Source organism: Elaeis guineensis, chromosome 9 (genome assembly GCF_000442705.2).
Source record: "Elaeis guineensis isolate ETL-2024a chromosome 9, EG11, whole genome shotgun sequence".
Lineage (NCBI taxonomy): Eukaryota > Viridiplantae > Streptophyta > Magnoliopsida > Arecales > Arecaceae > Elaeis > Elaeis guineensis.
Genome location: NC_026001.2, coordinates 11,856,295 through 11,880,381, shown reverse-complemented (window position 1 = coordinate 11,880,381; position 24,087 = coordinate 11,856,295). Strand labels below are relative to the sequence as shown.

Genomic DNA, 24,087 nt, shown 5'->3' with positions numbered 1-24,087 from the left:
TCGATTATCACTTCGTATATTTTTATAATTTATTATTATATATTTTTTATTAAAATATTAACATAGAATATTTTTGAGATTCTCATAAAATTTTTAAGATATGTAAGATTTTAGAGCATATTTTTAAAATTTATTATTATATATTTTTATTTTTATATCTAATATTGTTATTATTGTTACAAGTGGTCGTATAGAAACGCTATATATATATATAAAAAAAAAAATGCATACATCATCTTGTTAAAACAGACTGTGAGAGAGAATTTTCCCATGACTCCACCACCTTTCCTGTCTTGTTAACGTCCATGCTGGGCTATCGTGGCACGTGCAAGCTTATTCCTTACCCACTTATCTTTATTCTTTACCCACCTCATCCCACCACCGAGAAAAAACAGCCGTAGCTAGAAGACAAACACCCAAGAGACGATCCAAATTTCTTTTGAATAAAAAAAATTTCAAATCCTAAAAAATAGCCGCTACCAATCTTTATTTTTACATAAAAAAAATGCAAAATCAATCCTACCGGAGAGCATTTGTCAACAAGGCGTGGAACGCGTTTGCATGTGAGAGAGAGAGGGAGAGCAAGGAAGCGAAGAGGAGGCATGAGGAGCGGAAAGGAACATCACGACGTAGTGATCGTGGGTGGAGGAATCTGCGGGCTCGCCACCGCTCTGGCTCTTCACAGGTCTCTCCTTCTTTTCATTCATTGTTTCCTCTTATTTTTCCCTTCTTTGAGACTCGTCCGATTCCATAGATTTGTGTCTGTAGATCGCTCACTATTCAAGTGATTCCCAGTAGTTTTGTGCCCCTTTGTACTATGAGTTGGTGGAACAACCAAAGCCAATATCCTAGCTTCATTATAATCAAAAACAAATTTGGTCGGGTTATGAGTTTGAATTTAATGGGGATGGATTCTGTGATACAGGATTAACGATAGACAGAAGACTTTATAGTAATCATGGAGAAAAGGGGTTTATTGCATTTGAATTTTGGCAAATTAGCAACCAATTACATCAAAATGATGAATATATTTCGTGATACCCCAACCCCACCTAGACGCATCTTAAAGCAGGTTTCAAAAAAAAAAAAAAAAAAGGCTAGCACGTGCTAGGAAAGCTGGATCGCATGAAACACATGGAGAACTCCCGAAGGAGTTCTCTTCCGATTGGAAAACCCGAAAACATTCGAGAATCCGAGTTAAAATCGAACTCAAATTCTTCTAGGAGAGATCCTATTTAAAGGCCCTCAAACTATTGATTTTTCTTCACCGAAAATCACCAAAAAAAAAAAAAATCACCGTTTAACCGCTTGGTTCTTCTCTCTTTTCTTCCTGTTTACCGGTGGTTTAAACGCACTTTGGCTGCCAAAAATTAGATAAAATCTCATCCAAAACCAACTAATCTTTTTAAGCATCTTTCCCTTGTTCTTCCATAAGATTTAAGCTTAAGTTCTTGCTGAATTTATTTGTCGAAAATCACTCGAAAAATCACTGTTTTCCGAATACCCTGTTTTCTCCATGTTGTTTTGATTTTTTCCGTCGTCGGTTGTCGCCGGCGTGGCCTGGTTTTCTGGTCATGAAGGTTGCCGGCGGGGGGGGGGAGACTGTTCTAGCCCGCAAACAAGGGGAGCAAGAGCTCCCCTGTTCCGTGAAAGAAAAGGAACAAAAAGAGGACGCGCGGGTCCTCTGTTCCGAGTAAAAAAAAAAAAAAAACGAAAAAGAAGATAAGAAAAGGGAAGAAAAAAAAGAAAAAGAAAATAGAGAGATTCTCTCTCTTCTCTCTCTCTTTCCCTTCTCTCTTTCTAGGCGTCCACTTTATTTCTCGAGAAAGTCTGACTTTCTCTCTCTAGTTTCTCTCTAGAAAAATAATACTTTCTTTCTCTACAAATTTTTCTCTCTGAAAGTGTATCTTTTCAGATGGTGCTTCTCTTCTAAGATTTTCTAGATTTTTAGAAAAACCCTCTAATAGTCCTGATAGATCCTCATGAGGGGATCTAATCCGTTGACTGTCAGATAGTTTGTCGATCCTCACCTTAATCAGGCCATGCATCATAAGATTTCAATGTCGATTATATCATATTATCCTATCTTGATCCTTGACTTATAGTGGATCGATTTGATGCCTTAGATTAGACCGACTGAATGTTGGGTGCTACCGTATAGCCAGCTAGCCTTATGAAGATTTAGGATTTTTATTTTGAAAATAATTATGATGATTTAATAAAAATATGATTTTGGTTATTAGGTTTTGAAAGATAAATTTTTGAAATTATGTGAATTCGTTGGAGTACATGTGATGTAAGTAATGCAACTTTTTTTCTAGATTCATTAACAAATTATAAAATATTTTCTATCTTGAATTATTCATGGTTTATAAATTTGATGCATTATATTTTGGATTACTGAATATGTCTTTTTTTCCGATATGTTAAATGATTTGTGATTGATCATATTAATTTTAATATCGATTATATCTTTTGATTTTGATGCCGTCTGGTTTATGATTTTTCGAATTAAAATGTGAATTTGTGTTTGATCTTATATGGATTTCGACTCGCATCTTGACTATGTTTCGAACCCCGCCAGTGGGGGTTAAACGCTAGTATTTCGATACCCTGCTAGTGAGGGTTGTGCGCTGGCACTTCGATACCCTGTAAGTGGGGGTTATATGGTGGTATTTCGATATCCTGTCAGTGAAAGTTGTGCACCGGTACTTTGATGTGCGTCGGTACTTTGATACTCTGCCATTGAGGATTATATACCGATATTTCGATATCTTGCTAGTGGGGATTGTGTACTGGTACTTTGATACTTTGTCATTAGAGGTTATATAGTGGTACTTTGATTTAGTTCATGGTCGTTGAGACGAACGTGATATTTTGAAGGAAATCGATTTATGAATTTGGACATAAATTTTGAAAAGACTGAATTTGCATGGGTTTATTAGTGTTGTGTGTTTTGAATTGATGCATATTGCATGCTTATTTTTAGTATATTATTATTGTTGAATTTATCTAGCTAAAGTGTATATTACTTACTGGGATGTCTAGTTTATTATTCTATTTTACTGTTTTTACGTATTCAGAGATCTAGTTTGATTTAAGAGTTCTATATGGGAGAGTGAATTAGATGCAGACTTTGACATTTTGTTTTAGATTAGGATTTATTGAAATTTGATGCAAGACTATGAAATTTTATTTTGTAAAACATTTGATTTAGTTATTTGAAATAAAATTGAACATTAATTATTTAAATTTTATTCTACGGTTGTTTTGTAATATCGTGATAAGATACCTTACATGCTTGTGGAGAGAGTTCTTCATAAGTATGTAGCGGTTGTTATGATCCCTAAACTTATGATCTCGGATCGGGGGTAGGACATATTTATTCCTCCTATATTTAAAAGACTAGGCAGCAGTCAATTTTTTAAGGGTGTTAATCGATTGAAGTAGTTGTTCTTTTGCTTTTGGGGAGTGTGAAATCATTATGCTTGAAATTCTGAATGGAAATTCTCCCTCCTCTCTCTCTCTCTCTCTCTCTCTCTCTCACACACTCTTTCTCAAAACAAAGGAAAGAAAAGAGGTCTGTCTCACCAATGCTTATTTCCAATCATAAATTGCCCTTTTTCTTTCTGCCATCATATATGTTGTGGTTATGATTGAAGAGAAGGTCTGAAATTATTACTGTCAGAAATTTTTAACATTAGATTTTAATAAAAGTTGTAACTCATAATTCCATTGGGGATGTCTTGGTTGGTCCATTAGAGTTTTAGGTTTCCCTTTTCCTGGGTGGCTTATATTTTGACTATCACGGAAATGGATTTTCAGGCACCAATTTTGACCCATCTGGGCTGGTCATTGTAATGAAGTTGGTGGAATTACTCATCATATTATCATATGAAATATAACCTTGTTATGTGGCCCTATGGAGTTGCCATATTAGTTTACTATCTCACATGACACGACAGGGATTTGTGGTTTTGTGCAACTCACCATGGGTTCGGTGGGACTTGGGGGGAATTGACCATTCTTGGGTTGCCACATTGGATTCAGAACAAGTTTGGTAAGTGGTAACGGATATGGGCTATGTAGCCGTTCCCTTAAAGGTCATAATTCATATGTAGAAACAGTGTGTTGTTGAAAATTTAAGGAGTCTAATCAAATAACAGATATTTACACCTTTAGACTGTGTTTGGTTCACTAATAAGAAAACATGGAATAAGAATAGTTGCTCCTCCTGAAATAGTTATCGCACGAGTTATTCTTGTTTATATTTGGCTGAAATTTCTGATTATCTCTGGTTGAGGGCAATTTTTTTTTTCCATAAATAAATAGCAAAAGAGGGCCTTACTGCAGGAGTATATTTATTCCAGCCTCTCCATACTAGTTACTTCAAGAATAGACATGCTTTACTGGAATAACTATTCCTCCCTTGTTTCTGCTTCCTTGAACACATTTCATAGGGTTAAGGCTTATTCCAATTCTTATCCCTGAACCAGACAAATCCTTAATTAACGTGCCATCTAAGATAATGAGGGAACTTTTCTTGATAAATGCCCTTACCATGTTCTTTTTAAAAGCTAAGATATCAACCATATTGCTGAGTGATGGATAATACTACGAATCGAGATCTTGGCTCATCTCAACTTGGAAGGTGGGGGGAAATTTTGGAAAGAACCAAGATTTCAGCTGATATATGAGAACCAAGATATTGATTTCTTGGTTGACATAATAAATCCAAGACTGCATCACTGCAATTGTCTTTATGATTTCATTTTGGATATTTGTTTTTTAAACTACTTGTAAATCAAGATGAAGAAAGAAAGATTAAAAACCTTGGCTGTTATATTGATTTTGTATCAGCTGATATTATATAAGCTGAGATCTTGAGAAAAATTGGGTTATACAAGCCAAGATAATAAGAGCCAAGTTTTACATCAATTCTATAAGTGGGTGCCCCATTGTGATACAAAACTGATATCTGGTAGTAGATGAAAGCCTTAATTGATTAATAGCACCTAATTTTGAAATGTAGATTTGGATATAATTTTTGAATGATGATAAAAGGCTATCTTTGTTACATTACATTTTGCTTATTGTTTGTCCAGGAAAGGAGTAAAAAGTCTTGTATTAGAGAGATCTGATAGAATACGAGCTACTGGTGCAGCAATTGGTGTCTTCATGAATGGTTGGTGTGCACTTGATAGACTTGGTGTAGGTGCCGTGCTTAGGGATAAAACTATCCCCATTCCAGAGTATGTTTTCTAGCCTTTTAAGGTCAAGTCTTTTTTTCAAAGATCTACTTTTCTGGAGTATACTTTCATTGCCTTTTCAAATCAAGTTCTCCTTCAGAAATATACTTTGGGTAAGATATTGGGTAGGATATGATATTTGACACAAGGAAAATGTTCCACATATCCCAAATTGTACCTGAATATGAGTATGAACCAACTTTTTTGCTTAACCAGTTTGACCTCAAGAAACACCCCAACCTTCTGGGATACACAAGAAGAATCCAGGTGGACCTTTTCTCAAAGTACATCTTAGGGCACTCAGCCATGCTTCAATTACACGATACACAATACCACCTTTATCACCAGCATAACTTGTAACGACATCCAGAATGTAGTCCATGCACTTGACATAATGTTTACTTTTAATCTGATAATGAATTTCTAAGAACCAACTTCTGTATATCTTTCACTTAAAGACTTGTACACCTCTTTACTTCTTTTCAATGTAAATTCTATCCAGGATTCAAGAAGTATGGCATCGCAAGTCTGCAATGCAAGTAAAATCAACCAGGTATGTTTGAAAGATTCCAGTAAACATCTGATTTCTTGGATATAAAATGCTGTGACAAAAATCATTACGGAAGTACAGCCATGGGTTGCACCCCTCCTTCAATTGGGAGGTGAATCTGGCTTCAAATTTTGGGTGATGTTGCCCAGCTTGAGCAAAAGTAGTTTTTAAATCATTTCTTTATGATTATTGATGGTCCTACAATTTTGCTGGGGAAGGGATTAAAACAGGAAAAGGAAAAGCTATGTGTCAATGAACTGGGTTAGAGCTCCCTAACTGTCGTCTTACCAAAAAAAAAAAAAAAGGAAAAAAAAAGAGACAAGAAGTAGAAGAAGAAGAAAAATTCTCAATCTTGAAAAGAAAATTCAAGTGCTAGTTGTAACATCATGTTTCCTAGATATCACTAACATGATTGCAATGTGAAATAGGCATATTGGATTGTATGGTCTCCTATCTATCATATTGTCATGTTGCTTAGTCTTTTTGTTTTGCTTATTTATTTGTTTATTATTGTATCAGGATAGAAGAGTTCAGGTGCTTAAAGAGAACTGATCTCATTCAAGCGTTGTTTGACAACTTGCCTGTTGACTCGGTCCGACTTGGGTGCCAAATTGTAGCAGTTGAAAGGGATCCATCAACGTCATTCCCTATTCTTTATGTTCATGATGGGATCATCATCAAAGCCAAGGTGATTGATAAATTTGAAAGCTTGACTTCCTGTACATGGTCATAGATTAATTTCTCAGAAAAAGGATGGTCATAAATTCTTTCTCAGAAAAAAGACGGTCATAAGTTAGTCTTCTCCCTCAAGTACTCTAGATGTAGACAGAATGTTCTAGTTAAGAAATGGAGCATAGGCGGGTGCACAAATTCTGCTTGTGTGCTTGATCCTTCTCTTATCACTGACAGAAATTGAAGAAAAAGATTGCACTACCTGGACATAAACCAGCAAATAAACAAGAAAAATTTTACATGGCATGGCTAAATTATTCTATTAGCTCTTTACATCTAATATGGTGCTGACATGGCATGTTGTGATTCAATCAATCCCTTATGAATCATGTGCTTGTGCCATGTCAACACAAGGAACTGATGAAATAACTGAGAAGGCCATGTCGCATTACTAGATAAAGGAACTAAGAATGAAAAAAAGGGAATTGGATCTTATGTAGCTGCATTTATGCTTCATTTCAGCACTTGTCCTTGGCACGAGCTTGTTCAACAAAGGGAATGATTAATTGAACAGAGAACATGATTGCCAATTCTAAATTCTCCCGAAGGAGCTTCGGCTCCACATTCACTTTTTGAGAAAAAGGAAGAGAGAGAGGGGGGGGGGGGGGGGGGGGGGTTGATGCATTTGAGTCTTTAGTGGAGATCCAACTGAGATAAGTTGAGATAAGTTGTTTAAATACAAATACTTGAGGATGCATCACTAAAGACTCAAATGCAGAACCTCCACAAAGGAGAGAAGGGGTGTGCCTACTGTGATAATGCCCAGCTGACCAGGCTTTACCATCCATCATGTGCACCTGATAATCAAGTATTGAATTAATTGTTTCATGGTATGCATCTTAAATGACTCGTATCAACTTTTGTAATGGCTAATGCAGGTTCTGATTGGCTGTGATGGATCAAACTCAGTCATATCTAAGTCGTTAGGGCTAGGATCCCTAAATTCGCTACCAAATTGTGTGATTCGCGGTCTTACGAATTATCCAAATGGTCACAACCTCAAAAGTCGTTTTCTTCGGCATCTGGATGGCTATATGGCTTTTGGAAGAATTCCCATCGATGACAACCTAGTGCATTGGTTTGTAGATTGGCCATATCCTAACAGAGGTAAGCACATTACATTTGTGACATCTAAATGAGTCTTTACCTCAGTTTCAGTTCTGCAATTTGTCAAAGCTGCACCACTCTATCATGACTGCCGCAGAGTCCCAAATAGGAGCAGCCAGAACTTTGTTAGAGATCACATCATCAAACGCAGAAACCCCAAGCAGAAAATAAGTACCGGTCATAGCCGAGGCATTTTCCTGCTTATTAGCATCCATATGCTAAATTTTTCTCTCCAAAATTAGTCCTTTATGCCTTTTATTATGTGACCGGTTTGTTTTCAACCTATGATCTTTGAGAATTATCTGTTGGCGTAGTGCTTATTATACTGTGAAATTGTGAATAATAATATCAGATGCACATGAAGATATTATTACAACTTAGGGCAATAATTAGACACCTTGATCTCATGTCAATATTCTATTCTTTTTTTTCCTATTCCGTGTTTATAATTCTTTTCTAAATCTGATAGTATCTTAAAAACTTTACGTAGCCATAGCCACCTAGACAATGTAACTGTCTAAATAGTTGGGACCTAACATTGTTGCTATGGCATTCCCCCAGATATAGATGCTCCAAAGGATCCTAAGTTTCTCATGGAGTTGGCAATGCAGCAAATAAAGGACTACCCGGCCGAGATGATCGAGATGGTCAAGAGCAGTGATCCCAGCTCGCTAAACCTCACCCGCATCCGTTACCGATCACCATGGCACCTTGTGTTCGGCAACTTCAGGAGAGGCACCATGACAGTTGCAGGGGATGCCATGCACATGATGGGCCCGTTCCTTGGCCAGGGTGGTTGTGTGGCCATGGAGGATGCAGTGGTGCTTGCCAGGAACTTAGCACAGGCAATGCCTATGGGCTTGGAGGGTGGCAGAGTCGGTGACGGAGAGCTCAAGAAGAGAATTGAGACAGCATTGGAGAATTACGTCAGGGAACGGAAGCCAAGGGTGCTGAAGTTGGCCATGCAGTCAATGCTAGTGGGAATTTTGATCTCTTCATCATCAAAGATTAAGAGACTTCTGAGCCTTGCACTTTTACTTGTTTTCTTTGGCGGGGCTTCGCTTAGCTACACTCGTTATGATTGTGGCCCTCTCTAAGGGCTCAAGGATTCACTTGTATTGTTTGCTATGTACCGAAATGTAGCATTTGAAACAGATCACGTAGCATCTTATCCCTTTCTTCGTACTAATGAGCAAAGCATCATCAAAGCTACGGTAAACAGGTGTAAATGGTAGAACTATGATTTCCTAGATATAAGTTTAATTGTTCCTTTAAAATATTAGATATTTTATTTCTGGTATTTCAGGTCGTGTGGATCAAATATAGTCATAGGTTGGTAGGCTATGGAGGCTCCAAAGACCATTCCACGTTGTGGTGTGAGGTTTCACTTCTCCTGCTGACGATGCAGCATGAGGTTTTATCTGTTTCCTCTAACAGATGCAGCATTCTATGAAGCATTCCAGTTGATGAGAAGTTGATCCATTGGATTGTAGGTTGGCAGTGATCTTGAAAAGGTAATGTAGGCTTTTATTTTGAGATAAATGGAGCCAGTATTTGGTTTATACGCTGTGGTATCAGAATGTTCTCTTTCGAGCATTTTATCGAACAAACGCCGTGCTTTGCCGTCTCACCCCTCTCGGCATAGCCGTCTCACCCCTCTCGGCATAGCCGTCTTCCCCTCTGCAGCAGCGGCACATGAGGACGGCGGCCAGGGCGGAGGAGCTCGCCGGAGATTAGCACGGTCGTCGGAAACAAGCATAGACGTGCAAACTCTGGGCCGACGCACGTGGATTGTCGAGGAAGCCAACCTTCGCTCCGCATGGAAATTTTGTGAGAACCTAGCGTACGGATGTCCGCATAGAATTTCGATGCGGATTTTCGTCCGTGTTGGACTTTTATTGTCACCTATCACCTATGCACGCACGAAGGGATCCGCTCCACGTAAAATTTATGCGGACATGCCCACGTCAATCGACGCCAAAGTCACCGCCCTCGAAGACAACTGATGTGTGAATGTCCGCATAACCGTTTTTGTACGGACTTACTTCCGCATAATAATTTTATGTGTGAATCCGCATGTATACGCTATTAATGAAAACTCGTGCGCTTTCAATTCGAGGCAGAACTATCGATTTTTTTTAAATATTATTTTTTAAATACTTATTTCTCCATCTACCTCTCTTTCCGATTTATTTCTTAAAATATGATAGTTTGGATGAGGTGGCGTAGATGCGGTGAAACTATGATTTCTGTTTGACGTGGATAAAAAATTTAAAATTTAAAATTTAAAATTTAAAATTAATATTAAATTTAAAATTAAAATCTCAATTTCAATATGCGGTTTTTTTTTTGCACATTTTTTTTTTCCGCTTTGTTCTACTGAGGAGCACGGACAAAGGATGCGGATGGTCGCTGGTGCTCGCACGGAGTTATGGAGACTTGGGTTCGTCGGGATCGGGAGAAGGAAGGGGAGGGGATGGCGATGGGGTGGGGGGCGGTCGCATGGGGTGTGGGAGGCACGGGAGGCTCCTAAGCTCGGAGAAGGGAAGGGAGGGGGGTTGGTGGCATTAAAATCGAGGAAGGGGAGGGGGTTTGATGGTTGTGCGGAGCTGGATGCGATGTAGATGGTAGGTGCAGTGCGGATAGTGATGGGGTGAGACCGTGGTGGGTGTGGTATGGATGGCTGCAAATCGACAAGGACAGTGGGGGGAGGCCACGACTGGAGGATGGGAAGGGAAAGGGATGGGGGTGGGGGTTGGGTAGTGGTGTGCCATGGCGGGAGGGAGGGAAGGAGAAAAAAAGATAAAAAGAAAAAAAAATATTTGAGGAGAAAAAAAATATTATTATTTTATTAATAATAATAAAATATTATTTTAAAATAAAAAATTTATTTCAAAAAATTAATAATAAAATATTATTTTTAAAAAATTATTTTTAAAATAATAATAAAATATTATTTTTAAATAATAATAAAGTAGTATTTTTAAAAAATAAAAAAATAATATTTGAAAAAATAAAAGTAGGAGAGAGAGAAGAGATGAAAATAATAATAATAAATATTATTTTTAAAAAATAAATATTATATAAAAAAGATAATATGTAAGCAGAGGATCCGTGGATTTTTCTATCTTCCTCGATTGGGGAATGGTGGTGGGGGCATCATGGGTGAGTAAGGGGGCAGGTGGCGGAGCCAAACGAGCGAGGGAGTACTAACCATTAGTACGAACATGGATGGAGGACGGAGGGGAAGCGAGCGAAGGACAGAAGACATGGATTCGCAAGGGCCGGGAGAGATGAAGAGAAGGAAAAAAAATATTATTATTTTATTATTAATAATAACTTGAATAATAATAGTATTTTATTATTATTATTTTTTATCTTTTTATAATAATAATAATAATAATATATTATTAATCATATAATAATAATAATTTTATTATTTTATCACTAAAATAACATTTTATTGTTAATAAAATAATAATATTTTATTAGTAATCAAAAAATAATAATATTTTATTATTAATAAAATAATAGTAATTTATAATAATATTTTTATTATTATTTTAAAATAAATATTTTTTAAAATAATATTTTATTATTAATTTTTTGAAATAAATTTTTTAAAATAATATGTTATTATATAAATAGTATTTTTAAATTAATAATAAAAATATTATTTTCAAAATATTATTTTAAAAAAAATAATATTTTATTATTATTTTAAAATTAATATTTTTTTCTTCTATGACTTCAAATTATTATTAATAATAAAATAATAATATATATTTTTCCCTCCTCTCTCTTCAAATATATATTTTTTTTCTTTTTATCTTTTTTCTCCTTCCTCCCGTCGTGACACACACCCCCAGCCACCCCTCGATGATCCCCTTCCCTTTCCTTCCTCCCGCCACGAACCCCCCACCACCCTTGCCGATCTGCGGCCGCCTGGTGAGGTCTAGGTCACAGTCATCCACACCGCATCTAGCTCCGCAGGATCACCAAACCCTCTTTTCTCCCCTTTCCAGGTCCGATGCCACCAACCCCCCTCCCCTCCTCTCCCTGACCCCGGGTGCCTCCCGCATCCTGTGCGATTGCCCCTCGCACCCTCCGTGGCTCCATCTTGCTATCGTCTCCTCTCCTTTCCTGCCCCGGCCCCAGTGAACTCGAGCCCCTGCAGCTCTATGTGAGCATCGGTGACCGTCCGTGCCCCTCTATCTGTGCTCCGAGTGGAGCAACAAAAAAAAATCAAATTTAAATTTTAAATTTTTTATCTACATCATTTGAAACTAAGTTTCAAGCAAAAATCGTATGTTTAATACGCGGTTTCGCCGTATCTATATCACATCATTCAAATTATGGTATTTTAAAAAATAAATTAAGAAAAAAAAGATGGATTGAAAAATAAATATTTAAAAAATAATATTTAAAAAATTTCAAAACTACCTACCTTTGAACAGAGGTAGAAGCCCCTCTGCTATGTGATGTGTGCCCGCGTCTTAAAACTGAGCATCTAATAAAATGTTGCTCGGTTAGTCGGCTGTTATAACGTCGCTGAAGACGCTGCGTTTTATTATATAATAATTAAAAAATTAAAAAATAATTAATTTTTGATAATTTTCTCACCGTGGCTATTATTTAATAGTATCTGTTTATTTATTTATGTGATTTTTTTTTTGTAGTTGGACTGAAATAATATTTTTAAATTCAGATTTTTAACGAGCCCACGGAGTCCAAACGCATGCCACTGCGACTGACGTCAAATACGCGGGTATATCTAATAATTTTTAGCGAAAAGGATATAATATTTGACCACCAAGAACTTAGGTCTTCTTGTTTCCTTTTCCTTTGACGAAGCAATTGGGTTGGTAGTGGAAGCCACTTATATTTGCAGCATACCATTCCATGGAGGAAGGTGAAGAGAAAGAGAAGGAAAGATGGGCTCAAAGGAGGAGCATCATGACATTGTCATAGTGGGTGGAGGAATCTGTGGTCTTGCCACTGCCTTAGCTCTTCACCGGTACAAATTCCTTGCTCTGAAATTGTTCCTCCTAATTTCTTAGTGCTTACCATGATTTTTTCACAGAATAGAAGTGTCGCATGATCTATTAAGCACTACTTCTGATACCAAAAGGTTCTCAATGCAGTGTTTCACTATCTTGAAGATTCATTGATATAGTATTGCGTTTTAGTTGGAGTATAAGCAAGCACATCCACAAAGTGACAGTTGGACCTGACTCCTCTTCTTTTGATCTGATGTTATCTCATAATTTTGTGATCCGCATCAGACCTTGGGACCAAAGTATCGGTGTAGAAGAGCCTTGATCCTTCTCAAAGGACTTCTTTTCCTTTAGGTTCCCAAGGTCAGACATGGATATCAATTTGCTTAATGAGATCTAGGTTGGGTCCTACCTTGCCTTTTCTCTCAAAGTAAAAGATTAATGCTATTTCTCCCAATTTGTAGTTTAATTTGTTGATTAGCAGTTTTTTCTTTTTGGTCTTTGGGTTGATATTTTCCCTCACTCATGACTATTTGATAATTGCATTACTTGTGTAAAATTATGGCTATGGTACTATAAAAAATGAACACACCTATTTCATTCTATATATTCCTTAAGAATCTGGTTCCTCCTTTAGAACACTAGGAACAACTCCCTCATCGATCTGATATATGAGAAGGAAGAAAGGGACCGAAAAATATATAACAATCCATCATCATCTCCAGACACATTTTCTGCACTAATAATTGAATATCTAGGATTATGTTAATGCAACTAGTTAGAGTCAAAATTATATCTAATTTTTCATGCGAAACTATGTAGGAAAGGAATAAACAGTCTTGTTCTAGAGAAATTCGATACCCTACGGACTTCAGGGGCAGCGATTGGTGTTTTCATCAATGGTTGGCATGCACTTGACCAACTTGGGGTTGGTATGGAATTACGGAGAAAAGCTATCCCTCTAACAGAGTATGTATCAATGTCTTTTAACACACCCAAAAGACCCACAAACACTTTGCTTAATATAGTATGATCATCAACATATTAGACATATGTTCCCTTTTTAGGTTTCTTTATACAGATAACATTAGGTCTTATTTTCCAAACTATTTTCAGGATACGAGATATGTGGCTCCACAAGAACAAGATGCAAGTAACTTCATGCAGGTATATCCAAGAATTTTTTGTTTAACAGCTAATGCTGGAAGTAGTACTAGGTTTGATGATATAACTTTGTGATAATGGAGGGAAGAATAATCAGAGTTCTCTATGCATGCTTGCAAAAATAAGCCACCAACATGGACTTCAAATCATATCCATATTTATGATGGCTTAAAAAGGGTCTGCAAAGATGTTTGGCGCATTACCATATAAAAACACCTTATTAACACTTGATAAATGTTCATGCGTGCATAGGTTTTACTTAGAAAAGTTTGATGACTTTTTTAATTGCCGATAGTTTTTGGATGTAGTTTTGTTTAAATTAGTCTTGGCCTCCCTCTTCCAGGGGAACAAAAATGGTATCAGATATGAGCTCCAAGTTTATCAACATATTGACCAAATAAAGGAAAAGGAAATAAAAAAGGTTTTTGATTTGATTTTATGGTGGTAAAATTTGAGCAACCTGAAACTGAAAGGGAAAAATGTGGTAAATTGAGAGTATATAATGCATGTTCATTTTGTTTGCTGTTATTTAGCTGTGGTCCTCACCCATCACTCTAGTACATAAATGATTTTGGTAACTTCCATCGGTTTGAGATGAAAAATGAGAGATATATCATACTGTAACAAAATAATTCCTCATCTTTAGTAATCGTAAAGAGCTAAAGAGCTATTAGTTAATGCTATATCAATCGATCACAAGAAAACTAGAAGCTTATATACTTCATATGCCATAAACTCCTTTTTAATCTTCCTAGAGCAGTCATATCATAGATACAGTAAAGTTGATGATGGATGATTCAAAACAAAAATCAACATAAGTAGCCTCCAAGGAAGATGACACAAAGGGCTAGTAAAGAAGTAACCATGACTTTAACCTATTATTCACCTGATCTGAAAGCAACCATAGATAATCCTAATAATGTAACAGAGGCACTTATCTATGCAATGGAATCACGTGAATACCAAATTGATTTATTGAAAGATATTTTCTAAGAGAACTGCTGGAACATCTCATGGCCTAATGCAGTACATACATTATGCAAGCCAAGCCAGCAAAGAACTATGTAGCTTTGAGACCCAGGCCCTGCCCAAGCAGGACAGGCTTGGGTGTGGCCCAATTTTGGCGAGCGACGCTTGATTCGGGCAAGCAGGCAGAAGCAACCGCCAGGACCTGATTCCACTGCCCCTTCCTTTTCTTTTCCTCATCATATTCCATCTCCCTTGTTTTCCTTTTCCTTCTCAAGTCGAGCATGCCCCTTTTTTAAACCTTGCATGAACCCACCTCATGGAAAAACCTTTCCACTCTTGTACATGACCAAGAAGAATTTGTGCTTTCTTTCTTTTCTTCTTTTTCTATGGGAGTGCATGAAGACCCTCGCTTCCTCTTCTCTCTCATAGAGGTGAGCAACTATTTGGCAAGGAATAGGCTAGTTTGGGGCCTTGATATTTGCTTGGTCTTCTAATTGAGGTATGTTGTTGAGTTGATTTGCTCAATGTAATAGAGCAGTGTGCGGCATATAGTAACAGTTTTCCTCACATGCTTACCTAGCTTTATATGAAACTCTGTATTTCATTTATATTGGAAATTGTGCTCCTTCTTATTGAACCATGAATTCAGTTTTGTGATGTATAGAAATTAAATACGGTCATCCCCGTATGTGGATAAAAAAATGCTTACTCGAAATGAGAATTGGATATGATATGGTCATGGGTTGATTTATGTCTCTAAAAGATCGTAACTACTGAACCAAAATATTGTTTTCCATAGATATATAAAACTTGGTTGTATGTGTGCCTAGATTATGCTTGAGTGTGGCTCTAGATGTGGTTGTAATAATGTGAATGGATTGAAATCAAGGTTTGCACTAACCATATTTTATTGATGCTCAGTTACTGGGCTTAAATATGACACTATCAATACCCAATCATGGGGCACAAGCATGACATCTTTTATACCCAATCATGGGGTGTAAGCATGACATTATCGATAACCGGTCACTGGGCATAAGCATGATACTTCTGATACCCACTGATGCGGCATAAGCATGACCATAGTTTAGTCCAAATATGAAAATTTATTTATTCTCCTATTGTAAAATTTGATACTTTTGTTGCTCTGGATTAATGTCTCAATTGTGAAATTTGTATAATTTAGGGCTGGATAAATTCACTTTCTATTCATTTTTATGAATAATAAATTCTAGCAACATTATGGTTAATGAATTTTCTATGCCTCTTCATGTATATAGTAGCTGTTTTTATATCTATTATTTCATTCAGGATATCTGGTGTGTATGTTTGTAGTGGGATACTTATTGAGCTATCGAGCTCTCATCCTTTCTTTTAATGTATTTTAGAGGAGCAGGACAATTAGAGAAATTGTGGGCTGCAGGTTGCTTGCATGATGGATTAGTAAAGTTTTTAGATTTCATTAGTTATCTTGATATTCGTTGAACCTTAGTTATTTTTATTGGAGCCACAATAAACTTTACTTTTAAAAATAGTGTTTAGGTTATATCGATTATTATTAAGTTGTTGAATAGGTTTGAGGCCTTGCATATTCATGGAGCCATGGCCATGTCACGTGCCCAGCATTTGTGGCTGGTTTGGGGCATAACAATAGCTTTGATGTGATGTTTTATGAAGTGGCAAATCATACAATTGTTCTTAATTATCTTGCTAGTTGCTCACAGAATAATGAAATTCTTGTTCATATTCTCAGACACCAGTACTCTAGTGAGAATGGCACACAAGTTGCTTCTAATCACACATTTTGGTTCCTTTTGTTACTAGGAAAGAAGCACTGAGATGCTTGAAAAGGAGCGATCTGATTGAAAGCTTGGCTAAGAATTTGCCTGTCGGATCAATTCGTTTTGGGTGCCAAATTGTAGCGGTTGAATTAGATCCCCTCAGTTCCTTCCCTATTCTATATGCTAATGATGGTGCTACTATTAAAGCTAAAGTAATCTTCCCCGCAGCAAGTTTTTTATTTTTTCTGTTTTCTATTTTATTTATTTCATGATTACTTAATTCTGTTAAATGAAATTATTTTCCCTTCATTCCTTCCTAACTTAAATACCATTTTTCTGCACTCTCCTATAATTTTGCTATTCAACGCTTTGTTTCATTATTAGGTGGTTTATGCAATATCACTAATCAACGAGTCTCTCCTACTTCTTAAAACTTTTCTCAGAAAAAGAAGAAGAAGAAAATCTAAGTGATGTATTTTTACCAAATTGTTACTACTACTGGAGTATCTAATTTCCTTTGTTTTGAACAACTACAAAGGATTGATTTCCTCTATCTAGTCATTACACCTATGTTAAAGAATTGAACTCTAAGAATATCTCCACCAAATTGCTACTTTAGGCTAGAGAAGGTGATTTGATTGGAGAGAGAAGGAAGCAACTTCAATCTGTTCAACTCGAATTTTGCAACACAAATAATAATAAAATAATAGTGACAATAGTTGGCTTCTAGACCTTTTTGTTTTCATTAATATGATTAAAAGATGAGTCATGATGCTTCTATTATACTCATGAGATTTGAGTTCTCAAATTCTGATCAAATTCCTCATCTAGTTGAAAGAGGTTAGAAGCTTTGTGATATAGTGTCTGATAGAAAATCATATCAAAACTAATATCTTCCTGGAGTTAGATATCTACTTCTATGTCAGCTTAGTCTATTATCATGCTATCTAATTCCTACCAGCTTGGAGGATATGTCCAGTCAAATTCTTGCTCGAAAGAATTGTTTTACTTTGATTGATCCATTTCCAAGGCCTAAACATCATTATACTAACACATCAGAAGGGTGCAACAAGCCCATTGAGTGTCATTGTATGGTCATATATATTGAAAAGTTTTTCCACTTCAAGGAAAAGAAAAATCGTATAATGAACTTTATAGCCTGTAGATGTTTTGATACATAATTCAGCTCAGATGGGGAAAATCTTACTTCAAACCCTATGCAAACTCACCCAAGTGGCTGATCCAGCCTACAACGAGTTTTGGTGATCCTCTTAGATCAGTGAGGAACACCTTTGATGCCAATCCATCCCTTTTAGCTTTTCAATTTTTCTTAAATATTTTTAAACTAGCAAAACATAAACATCAAAAGAAAAGAAATTATCTCTAGAAATTTTTATAATTTGATTCCAAAGATGGCATTAAAAATCATTATAGATAATAATGAATTATCATACATGAAAATCAAATTTGAATAAGGATCGGTCCAATGTTTATGAAACCATTATATTAACACACGTCTTACCAGCAGGGTGCTCTAAATGATCCCAGCACACGATTTAAATTGTCATGTTAGTGAGCATTTGAGCCTATGATCTCACAGTAGATTGAAGTGTCATATTTTCATGGAAAAGCAAATTGATAATTATCCCCTTCAATTTTACTGAAATATGCTGCTTCAGGTCCTAATTGGTTGTGATGGATCAAATTCAGTTGTTGCAAAATCATTAGGATTACAGGCCCCAAAGGTTTGTCCAATATCTGCTGTGCGAGCTTTTACTAGCTATTCAGATGGTCACAGCTTCGACAGCCATTTTATCCGGCTGAGTGGTGACGGTGTCCTCTTGGGAAGGGTCCCGGTTGATGAAAAGCTAGTCTATTGGTTTGTCAGTGTGTTGTGTCCTTCTCAAGGTAATACATATCTAACGCAGAAACCATATCAGAAAATTAGTCTCACTAAATATACATGCATTGCAAACCTTTTCGTTGCTCAATCTAGAGGTGAGCTAACTTCTTGAAAGTTTCAATTAAATTCAGATGTCCAGAAGGATCATGAGCTCATAAAAAAAGTCACGTTGGAGACATTAAAAGAATTTCCTACTGAGGTGATTGAAATGGTGAAACATTGTGATAGCAGTTCATTGAGCCTCACACATATCTGGTATCGAGCTCCATGGCACTTGTTCTTTGCAAACTTCTGGCAACGCACCATGACAGTTGCAGGGGATGCAATGCATGTTATGGGCCCATTCCTCGGCCAAGGAGGTAGTGCCGGCTTAGAAGATGCAATTGTGCTTGCTAGATGCATAGTTCAAGAGATGCCAATGGGTCCAGAAGGTGCAACCAGTGATCGAGAGATGGTTAAGAGAATAGGAAGAGCATTGAGTAAATATGTGAATGAAAGGAGGCTGAGGATAATGAGGTTATCTACTCAGTCTTATCTTACAGGATCAGTGATCATGGCATCATCATGGGTAAAGAAGCTGGTATGTCTTGCCATACTGATTGTTTTCCTGAGAAGTGGATCGCTTAGCCACAGTAATTACGATTGTGGCTCTCTTTAGGATAAATGTTGTGTGCTTGTCTCATCCCATCAATGTTCAGAAAAGATAGAACTATGATATTGAAACAAACTTTGTTCAATTATCATTCCCTTGAATGGCTGTACTAAAATAAATCCATGTGTATATTATAATTGGCATTACAACATTTATAGCACCAATATTAGTGAAAAACTTCGAAGGATTTGGACTCATCAATTGTTCATGGATTAATGGTTTGTCTGGTTTGAATTTGATTTCATAACTCTTGGATCATCAGTTTTGATGGCATTCTTTTTAGCTTTTACATCTTGACTTGTTTTTGTATGGTTTGTCTCTGATATCTCACGGTTTGGAGTCGATTTAACTAACAGTCTGTTACATGGGTATGCCCTCAAAAGGAAATGGCAGCATAATGTTCCTTCATATACAACGGGCATTACAACATTTATAGCACCAATATTAATGAAAACCTGCAAAGGATGTGGACTTATCATCATGTTCGTAGTGAACTGATTAATGATTTGTCTGGTTCAAATTTGATTTCATAACTCTTGGATCATAACTCTTGATAGCATTCTTTTTAGCTCTTGTATCTTGACTTGTTTTTGGATGGTTTATCTCTGATATCTCAAGGTTTGGAGTGTATTTGACTAACAGTCTGTTACATGGTTATGCCCTCAAAAGGAAATAGCAGCATAATGGTCCTTTATATGTAAAACCACGTAGGTCATTTTTTCTTCTTATGGAATTCAGACCAGCCTACTTAAGAGATGGGATCGAGATTTTTTTTTTTTTTCTCTATGGGATTCGGATTGTCTACTCAAAAAATGGTTCTAGATAGTTAGAGAAATAGGACAAGGCCAATCTATAATTAAGGATGGCAATAGGTCGGACATGAATCTGACCGGCCCATATTTATACCCGCATCGTAAGTAAAAACTTCATACCCGTATTTACCCCATATCTTTTTTGGGTCAGATCGGGTTGAATCAAGTTGGGTCAAATAGAGATGTGGGTCAGATCGAGTTGGATGGATAAGAGTGATTGATTGGATCAAATTAAGTCGGATGCATGTAAATAATATAAAATTATTATAATTTTGAAAGAGAGTTATATATTATGATTATATCGGATTGAGTTCGGATCGGAATATATCATTATTCATATTCAATCTGAACGTGCTTTGGATATTTTTTCTAAAACTTATATTTGCCATGGATTCCAATCGGATTGGATAAAACCCACCCCATTCGGGTTGGGTCTGATTGGATATCCAGCGGATTGACTAAAATTGTTACCCCTATCTATAATTATATCTTTTTGGTGGTCGGACCATAAATTTTATAGGATTTGGAGATCAACCATCTAAATAGGCCTTAACTTATTGAATAAAACATGGAGGAGTGGATTTGCCATGGACTTTCCCTCATTCTATAGGGTTGGTGAACAGATTTTCTACACCCCCGTGGACCATATTTGCCCCATACCTTTTTTGGGTTGTGCACCACGAGCGGTGTAGAAAATTCGATGTGGAGTGCACCACTTTATATGATTGATCCATATAGTCATTGCTTTCCAATGCACATTTAATGTCTGCAATTCTATTTTTTCGTTTGAAAATTTTTAATGACGAAAATACCTCTTCTTTTTGAAAAAACTTATGACATCCTATGTCTATATTATGATATCTTGCATGCAGGAAGTCATAATTTTAACGCAGGATGTCATAATATGCCACAGGATATCATAATTTTTTTTCAAAAAGTAGGAGCATTTTTGTCATTCAAAATTTTTAAATAAAAAAATAAAATTGCAGGCATTAAATGCACATTGAAAAATGGTTGGACAAAAATATCCCTTCTATATTATGACATCCTGGGCAATATTATGGCATCCTGAGCCATATTATAACATCCTGCATATAGGAAGTTATAATATGCCACATGATGTCATAATTTTCTAAACTACATTATGATATCCTGCGTGTAGGAAGTCATAATATGCCATAGGATATCATAATTTTTTTCAAAGAATCGAAATATTTTTGTTATACAAAATTTTTAAATGAAAAAATAGAATTGTAAGCATTAAATTTGCATTGAAAAGTGGTGACTACATGGACTAATCACATAAAGCAGTATGCTCTATGTTAGATTTTCTACATTGCCTGCGGTGCATAAAGAATTTCTCCTAAAGATAATTTTAAAACTGCAAAACCCAAACCTGAACCTAGTCCCTTGTACAAGAAGTTTAAAATAGAAGAAACTTAAAACCACCATAAAAGCTTCACTCTTCATTTTAAGACAACCTCAATTTATAACAGGATGTCTTAACGGTACCCGAGCACCCAAATCTACTTCGGCGACTAATGGCGGATAAGAATTTGTATAGAAACAAACAACTGCACTCATAACCTAAGAACTTCACACGTTACCATCCAAGGGATTTCTAGGGGAGTTCACATTGAGTTCTTTGTTTGTAAACCCATATTAAGATCACAATAGTAGCATACTTCGACAAAAAAATGGGAATAATATTTAACATGCTTTACATTGTTTGTATGTAGGCTGAAATTCTTTTAAATGACATCATACTAAGACATTCCATGTTAAAGCAGTAAAGTTGGATTAACATAAAGCGATCAAGTGAATACAATCTGTTATAAGAGCACCCAAAATGCATACTCAAGCAATATAAATTGATGTTTCTCTTTTATGAGAAAGATACACTAATATGTAAGTGCAACTTGTAAATTAAGTTGCAAAAGAGTAGATTTCGAAGAACATAGTCATGAGGGTGCACACTTGACTGAACATTTGACAACGTTAAATAAATTAAGAATCAAATAAAAAATTTCACAAAGTTTTATCCACAAAATAACCATTCAAATGATAAATAGAATGAAGTAATTAATAATATTCAAATAAAAGATATTTACAAACGTATATCTTAGTTTTGAAATCATAGATTTGTATCACCTACTTTCTTAAATTAGCAAAGAGAAAAAGAAACTTGCTCCTAATAAAGGAGTCTGTGTCATCCACACATTTTCTATTCTATACACAAATAAAATGATATTTTAATACAAAAGCATCCATATAATAATAGAACACCAACCAATATAATAATACAATAGAAATATGCCAGAAGTGTTTTGTATCTATCATGATGTTCATAGATATTTCTTGAAAATGTGATAGAAAAGTGCACAAATGTATCGTAGGAAAAATTTCATTGCATTGTATTGTTGCTAGCCTATTGGAACATAATTATATAGCCAAATTCTGTAATCTGTGATTTCAACTAAAAAATAACACTGATAAATTTTTAAATCAAATTCCTAATTTTTCAATCTTCTATTCAAATTTTCAATAAAGAATACCCATCTTTCTATAGTACAAAATAACAGATGATGTCATCTCTCTTTGCTGCACAAAGAAAAAGAAGTTACAGTAGACAATCTAAAAATATTTTTTTTTAATTTTAAATTAAGTGGACAAATAAAATGCAAGTCACCTGGTTAGATTTTGATATTTTAACATGTTGATATGATCCCGTATCTCATAAATAGTTTTTAAGGTTGTTAAAGTTGTGTTGAACCATTTCAATATGAATATGCACTAACATATCAATGTGTTCTATAGTGAACTTATGAAGATCCATTTGGTTGATATTATAATGCATAGATACAGTAACTCCAATGATCTGCAATCACTGGCATAGCACTGTCACCAATACAAAAAATTAAACAACAAAAACAAACAGAGAGTCCACTTTTTTAGGCTAATAGATGATTATAGATAAACCTCCATGGAGCCCTGCATAATACTATTCAGATAATAAACTGGTGTCCACTTATAAGAATCTGACTAATGGCATCTGCAAAAAAAAAAAAAAAAAAAAAAAAATCGATTAATCTATACTTATAAAATCCTAAATAATTTCTATCAAATCAAGAAGTGAGAGAGACTTGCTTGATGTGCGATAAGGTTGGTGATTTCTCTAAAAATTTTAATTTCATCATGAGACTCACTTTGTGGGGACATTACCCACTCATTAAAAGAAGAAGTATGACAATGCTCGACCATATAAATAATCTCACTATCTACAGTAAAGCTTCCATACTAGGCTCCAATAGTTTTTGTCATTTTCATCTACCTAGCTGAACTCATCTTGGTATTAGTTATTTTAAGAATTTAATCTATGCACACATAGTTCATGAGAAAACAAGCCAGAAAAAAAAAATAATATATATAATATATATATATATATATATATATATATATATATATATATATATATATATAATGGTCATTTTGCATTATATACTGTCATTAATGGTGCTAACGGTCACTTTACCAGCATACCAAGCAAATTAGCCACTACAATGTTGTATAATTGCAGAAGAAAATGAATAGTTTACAAACTAGATGACCCATGATATAAATACATAAGCAAATTTCACCAGATGCTTAAATAAGATGGCTATGGAGATGGCTCTGTTTCGTGGGAAAATCAAGATGCCTCTATCCAACATAATAATACATAACCAGATATCAATTACCATAGTTCGCATGGCTGAAAGGCTTAATATAGGATGCATAAAGTAGCTAATGTTACAGTTACATATTACTCGAAATATATCATAAAAAAAGTAAATAATATATACCTTTATTTTCAATACCTCCCAAGCCAATATAAAATTCAAATCCAAAGCTACCATTTTGAATATTTTATAAATAAGGATAGACCAGAGAACAAAAATTCAAATTATTAGTGAACACACATATTCCAATATATTGGATAAAGAACATAAGAGAGGAGATGGAGTCTATAAAGAGACTAGCCACAAATAGACTTGAGGTTGTGACTCTATTAATTTGAGAGAAAAACACAAATATGCATTTGACAGTTTGAAATATTATTGGGATTTCCATCAGATTCTAGATTGATTCGAAACCAGAAATCCAATCCGCTTGTAGGTTAGAATTAGGGCTA

The 24,087-nt window shown here is 35.6% G+C and overlaps 2 protein-coding genes across 6 annotated transcripts; both read left to right on the top strand.

The window, feature by feature from the left end:
- The first annotated feature begins 395 nt into the window (after nucleotides 1-395).
- On the top strand, nucleotides 396-8,857 carry LOC105051574 (monooxygenase 1). 2 transcript variants are annotated; one of them, XM_010932083.4, is made up of 6 exons: nucleotides 400-685; nucleotides 5,106-5,252; nucleotides 5,752-5,802; nucleotides 6,319-6,487; nucleotides 7,410-7,638; nucleotides 8,200-8,857. In XM_010932083.4, exons 1-6 carry the CDS (start codon nucleotides 603-605, stop codon nucleotides 8,733-8,735), a joined length of 1,215 nt encoding a protein of 404 aa, XP_010930385.2. In that variant the 5' UTR covers nucleotides 400-602; the 3' UTR covers nucleotides 8,736-8,857. The 2 variants fall into 2 exon arrangements, with proteins under 2 accessions (XP_073099917.1, XP_010930385.2); XM_073243816.1 differs by lacking the exon at nucleotides 5,106-5,252 and having other exon boundaries at nucleotides 396-685.
- A 3,589-nt stretch (nucleotides 8,858-12,446) lies between these two features.
- On the top strand, nucleotides 12,447-19,301 carry LOC105051576 (monooxygenase 1). Of its 4 annotated transcripts, XM_019853013.3 has the most exons (7): nucleotides 12,499-12,655; nucleotides 12,783-12,998; nucleotides 13,458-13,604; nucleotides 13,752-13,802; nucleotides 16,593-16,761; nucleotides 18,229-18,457; nucleotides 18,584-19,301. In XM_019853013.3, the coding sequence occupies exons 3-7, from the start codon at nucleotides 13,570-13,572 to the stop codon at nucleotides 19,108-19,110; spliced, it is 1,011 nt and encodes a 336-aa protein (XP_019708572.1). In that variant the 5' UTR covers nucleotides 12,499-12,655; nucleotides 12,783-12,998; nucleotides 13,458-13,569; the 3' UTR covers nucleotides 19,111-19,301. The 4 variants fall into 4 exon arrangements, with proteins under 4 accessions (XP_019708573.1, XP_010930387.1, XP_010930386.1 ...); XM_010932084.4 differs by lacking the exon at nucleotides 12,783-12,998 and having other exon boundaries at nucleotides 12,449-12,655; XM_010932085.4 differs by lacking the exons at nucleotides 12,783-12,998; nucleotides 13,458-13,604 and having other exon boundaries at nucleotides 12,448-12,655.
- Nucleotides 19,302-24,087: the final 4,786 nt, after the last annotated feature.

Bases quoted from the DNA above. Each gene is read 5' to 3' on its own strand.
- LOC105051574 (XM_010932083.4), top strand. From the start codon at position 603: ATGAGGAGCGGAAAGGAACATCACGACGTAGTGATCGTGGGTGGAGGA. The intron at 5,253-5,751 runs GTATGTTTTCTA...AATTCTATCCAG, and splicing joins AAAACTATCCCCATTCCAGA to GATTCAAGAAGTATGGCATC. The intron at 6,488-7,409 runs GTGATTGATAAA...TGGCTAATGCAG, and splicing joins GGATCATCATCAAAGCCAAG to GTTCTGATTGGCTGTGATGG.
- LOC105051576 (XM_010932084.4), top strand. From the start codon at position 12,573: ATGGGCTCAAAGGAGGAGCATCATGACATTGTCATAGTGGGTGGAGGA. The intron at 12,656-13,457 runs GTACAAATTCCT...GAAACTATGTAG, and splicing joins ACTGCCTTAGCTCTTCACCG to GAAAGGAATAAACAGTCTTG. The intron at 18,458-18,583 runs GTAATACATATC...AATTAAATTCAG, and splicing joins TGTGTTGTGTCCTTCTCAAG to ATGTCCAGAAGGATCATGAG.